At 35.9% G+C, this 5,132-nt stretch overlaps 1 protein-coding gene across 1 annotated transcript; it reads right to left on the bottom strand.

The window, feature by feature from the left end:
- Window positions 1-717: 717 nt before the first annotated feature.
- On the bottom strand, window positions 718-1,662 carry LOC138438283 (olfactory receptor 6C3-like). Its single transcript, XM_069586455.1, has one exon. It carries the CDS (start codon window positions 1,660-1,662, stop codon window positions 718-720), a length of 945 nt encoding a protein of 314 aa, XP_069442556.1.
- Window positions 1,663-5,132: the final 3,470 nt, after the last annotated feature.

The raw sequence follows: 5,132 nt of genomic DNA, 5'->3' as shown, positions 1-5,132 counted from the left end.
AGTAAACTCAAGGATCTAATGAAGGACAGGGGAGCCTTGTTGCTGCAGTCCGTGAGAGCACAAGGAGTTGGATACAAATGAGTGACTGAAAAGAAAGTAAAGCTGTTCACAAGATTCAATGAAGCAATATGAAGAAAATAGTTAGAACAGGCCTGGAATATAGTAATTGCTGAAAAAATATTAACTCTACTCTCCTCTTTCTTCTCTCTCCTCATTATTATAAAAGTATATAATAGTATAAAGAGTTCAAATATGTTTAAGTTTCTAAACTTTAAAAATATTTAAGTAGATTTAAAAAATAAACTTATTTATTTTAATTGGAGGTTTTTAAAATTTGCAACCCTCTAGTGACTGTCGTTTGACTTCAGGAAAGTTCCAAATAGAATAAAAATTCCTAATAATGTCATTTCTATTACCTGGTAAAATGAAAATTTCAGAAATTCACATCAATTCTAACATTCTTTTAATCAAACTGAATGGCCTATAAAATTGTAACACCAACCTGTGTTCTTTACTTCATCCAAATATATTAGAATAAAAAATTTATAGAAAATTCTGAAGCAACATTCAACTTTATACAGTTAATTAGGTTCAGTGTGGGGAATTTTTTAACACGGGAACAGATGAAAAGCACTCATACAACTGTACTGAAAGAGTTTGGGCAGATTATGAGTAATAGGAAGCATTGAAAAGAACTTTACTATTTTAATGATATAATCACTTGCATTTCCTGGAGAAAAAGATAACCTTTTGGATGGTCTCCTTGAAGGCTTTTTTCACTTGCTGGTTCCTCAGTGAATATATAAATGGATTCATCATAGGAGGAACAGAAGCATTCAGAATGGATGCTCCTTTCGTGAAGGATACCTTTTCTTTTGCTGATGGGTTGGCATACATGAATATACAGCTTCCATAAGAGATGGAAATGACAATCATGTGAGAAGAGCATGTAGAAAATGCCTTTTTTCTCTGACTGGCAGATGGCAGCCTCAGAATTGTCTTGATGATGAACATGTAGGATAGAATTATTAATGCCAAAGTAAAAAGCAGAATCTCTATTGCAGAGTAAAAACCAATCACTTCAAGGAGCCACGTGTCTGAGCAGGATAGTTTCAAGAGGGGGAAATAGTCACAAGCAAAGTGATCAATGATATTGGAACCACAGTAATCTAACTGGAGAAAAAGAATAACAGGTGGGAAGATGTTTAAGAACCCTGCCAGCCAAGCACAAAAGATAAGCAATACACAGACTCTATTGTTCATGATGGTTGTATAATGCAGGGGTTTGCAAATAGCTACATAGCGATCATAGGACATAGCAGTTAGAAGATAAAACTCGGTGATACCCAAGAAAATGAAGAAAAACATCTGAGCTGTACAATCATTGTATGAAATCGTTTTGTCCCTGGTGATAATTGTGCCCAGAAATCTAGGAATACAGACAGTTGTAAAGGAAATTTCTAATATAGAGAAGTTCCTGAGGAAAAAATACATAGGTGTCTGTAGATGGGAGTCCACCAAGGTGAGAATGATGATGGTCAAATTTCCAGTGACACTTAATATATATGTGATGATTAAAAAGAGAAAAATCACAATCTGAAGCTCTGGGTCATCTGATAGCCCCAGGAGAATGAATTCTGTGGGTCTTGTGTGGTTTTTCATTGCTGATCCTTTCCCCCCATTCAAACAGAAAATGGATGTATTTCCTATAAGAAATAAAAGATCAAAACACATTTGAGGATAGAATACAAAGTTTTTAAAGTATCCTTCATGACGATAATGAATGAAATTTAAAATTCACCTACAGAACTCTCTCCAATTTCCATTCAGCTTTTCATTCTAGTAAGGAATATTATCTGAAGTTCAAAATCATTATTTCTTCTTCAAAATACATTATCATAGACTATGGATAAAATAAAACTCTTATGATAACACTTAAATAGGACTATTTTTTCTAATAATTTTTAATTGGTTCAAGGTATTCTTTAAGATATTTAGCTTCCTTTGTAAAAAGTACAGAAATATTTAAATTGGTTCTCCTCCTCTCCTCATTATTATAAAAACCAGTATAGTTTTCAGATAACCTAAATAGAGTTTGAAAGCATACAGAGTTTATGTATGCCTACTTCCACATTTTATATTTTGCATAAGTGAGGTCCACTTTGTTTAGGTGATTTTCACTAGTATAATGACTAGTGAACATAGTAAAACTGTGGGAAATTCGTAAAGAGATGGGAATACCAGACAATCTAAACTGCCTCCTGAGAAATCTATATGCAGGACAAGAAGCAGCAGTTAGGACTGGACAGGGAACAATGGACTGTTTCAAAATTGGGAAAGGAGTACTTCAAGGCTGTATATTATCACCCTGCGTGTTTGTGTGTGTGTGTTAGTTGCTCAGTCTTGTCTGACTTTTTATAACCCCGTGGACTGTAGCCACAGTCCATGTGGATCACAACAAACTGTGGAAAATTCTTAAAGAGGTGGGAATACCAGACCACTTGACCTGCTTCCTGAGAAATCTGTATGCAAGTCAAGAAGCAACAGTTAGAACTGTACATGGAACAAAAGAATGGTTCTAAATCGGGGACGGAGTACCTCAAGGCTGCATATTGTCACCCTGCTTATTTCACTTATATGCAGAGTGCATCATGCAAAATGCTGGGCTGGATCAAGCACAAGCTGGAATCAAGATTGTGGGCAGAAATATCAATAACCTCAGATATGCAGATGACACCACCCTTATGGTAGAAAGCAAAGAAGAACTAAAAAGCCTCTTGATGAAAGTGAAAGAGGAGGAGAGTGAAAAAGTTGGCTGAAAATGCAACATTCAGAAAATTAAGATCATGGTTACCAGTTCCATCACTCCATGGCAAATAGATGGGGAAACAGTGGAAACAGTGACAGATTTATTTTGGGAGGCTCGAAAATCACTGCAGATGGTGACTGTAGCCATGAAATTAAAAAATGCTTGCTTCTTGGAAGAAAAGCTATGACCAAACTCGACAGCATTTTAAAAAACAGACATTATTTTGCCAACAAAAGTCCATCTAGTCAAAGCTTTGGTTTTTCTAGTAGTCATGTGTGGATGTGAGAGTTGGACTATAAAGAAAGCCAAGCACCGAAAATTGGTGCTTTTGACTGTGGTGTTGGAGAAGACTCCTGAGAGCCCCTCGGACTGCAAGAAGATCAAACCAGTCAATCCTAAATGAAATCAGTTCTGAATATTCATTGGAAGAGCTGACTCACTGGAAAAGCCCCTGATGCTGGGAAAGATTGAGGGCTAAGTTGAAGGGGACAAAAGAAGATGAGACGCCTTCTTGGCATCATAGATTCAGTGGACATGAGTTTGAGCAAACTCCGGGAAATAGTGAGGGACAGGGAGACTGGCATGCTGCAGTTCATGGGGTTGGAAAGAGTCAGACACAACTAACCGCCTGAGCAACAACAACACAGCATAGTAATATATCACTTTAGAATATAGCTATTTACCCATGGGAATATTTTGGTGGCACTCTCTCCTAATTTACTTCCATAAAGCGTTGGTTGATGCAATGCCTTAATTTCTTCCTTTTCTGACAAAAGACCAAAAACACAACAAAGTGTAACTTCTGTTACCAAATTAAATAATTCCCTTACTCAGTTTAGTTCATACAATGCACACTTATTTTCTTTTGTTTTACAATTTTTGCCTTAACAAATGAATAAGTAGGTGGGCAAAATCTTTACTGGGAAGCAGATATTCCTTTAAATAAGGAATGCCATTTTTATAGTTTTATTTCTATAAATGAAAACCATTTAACTTAGGAAAAACTAATGAACAACTCAATACTTATTGATATGCTGCTTCTTTAGAACTCCATGAATAGCATTCTTGTTGGTAAACCACCATTTACTAATAACAAAAATTTCCTAAATTCACAAACCCATATGCAAATACTACTTTAAAACACATGAATGAGATGTACTAATACGCATTAACCTGAATAATAACTAATTTTACTTGCTTCCTGGTTTTTCTTGATGATTTAGTCTCAAATTTTATGGTCTGGTCACTTCAATAATTATATAATTTCAGAGTTGGTGAGCTGAGTTAGCAATTTATTTGGTTTCAATTTTACTCTCAAAACAAATATGATGACTTAACCGTGTCATTGCTCTCAAGGATTATATTCTCTTTAGGGTTTGACTGGTGATATTTGACCCACAATATCATTTACTCCTGATATTGCACAATTGGGGCACATTTCATTATACTGTGACTCATAATTGATTCTTGTCTCTTATCAAAGCTCTGTGTACAAACTCAGTTGCACTTGGGAGGACTAGTCAAATATTTCCTACACCTTTTCACATAATGGTGAATTCATGTTGATGTATGGCAAAACTAATACAATATTGTAAAGTAATTAATCTCCAATTAAAATAAATAAATTTATATTAAAAAAGAAAAGTCATAAACTTAAAAAAAGCACTACCTGTTAAAACATGTTCTTTATATTAGTGCACATTTTAAATGACGATTTTGTAATTCTATGATTATTTACCCATGCAATTTAAGTAATATTTTCCTTAGGCTTCAGAGATTGTTCTGCTGCTGCTGCTGCTGCTGCTAAGTCGCTTTACTCGTGTCCGACTCTGTACTACCCCATATACGGCCGCCTACCAGGCTCCCCCGTCCCTGGGATTCTCCAGGCAAGAACACTGGAGTGGGTTGCCATTTCCTTCTCCAATGCATGAAAGTGAAAAGTGAAAGTGAAGACGCTGGGAGGGGGGTTCATGTTTGGGAATGCATGTAAGAATTAAAGATTTTAAAATTTAAAAAATAAATATATATATATATAAAATAAAAAAAAAAAAGAAAGTGAAGACGCTCAGTCGTGTCTGACCCTCAGCAACCCCATGGACTGCAGCCCACCAGGCTCCAATGTCCGTGGGATTTTTCAGGCAAGAGTACTGGAGTGGGGTGCCATTGCCTTCTCCACAGAGACTGTTATATTTTCCTACAAATGCTGCTTTGAGAAAAAGAGATTTAGAAATTTCTTCTCCATGTATGTCATACACAGGGAATTGGATTTGCCTTGTCTTTCCTGTTTTCTCAGGGTAATTTGTTAAGTAAACAGAGGGCTGAG

This window comes from Ovis canadensis, chromosome 3 (genome assembly GCF_042477335.2).
Source record: "Ovis canadensis isolate MfBH-ARS-UI-01 breed Bighorn chromosome 3, ARS-UI_OviCan_v2, whole genome shotgun sequence".
Classification (NCBI taxonomy): Eukaryota; Metazoa; Chordata; class Mammalia; order Artiodactyla; family Bovidae; genus Ovis; species Ovis canadensis.
Note: the sequence above shows the minus strand (reverse complement) of the source record. Positions and strands in the feature narration are given on the sequence as shown.

Bases quoted from the DNA above. Each gene is read 5' to 3' on its own strand.
- LOC138438283 (XM_069586455.1), bottom strand. From the start codon at position 1,662: ATGAAAAACCACACAAGACCCACAGAATTCATTCTCCTGGGGCTATCA.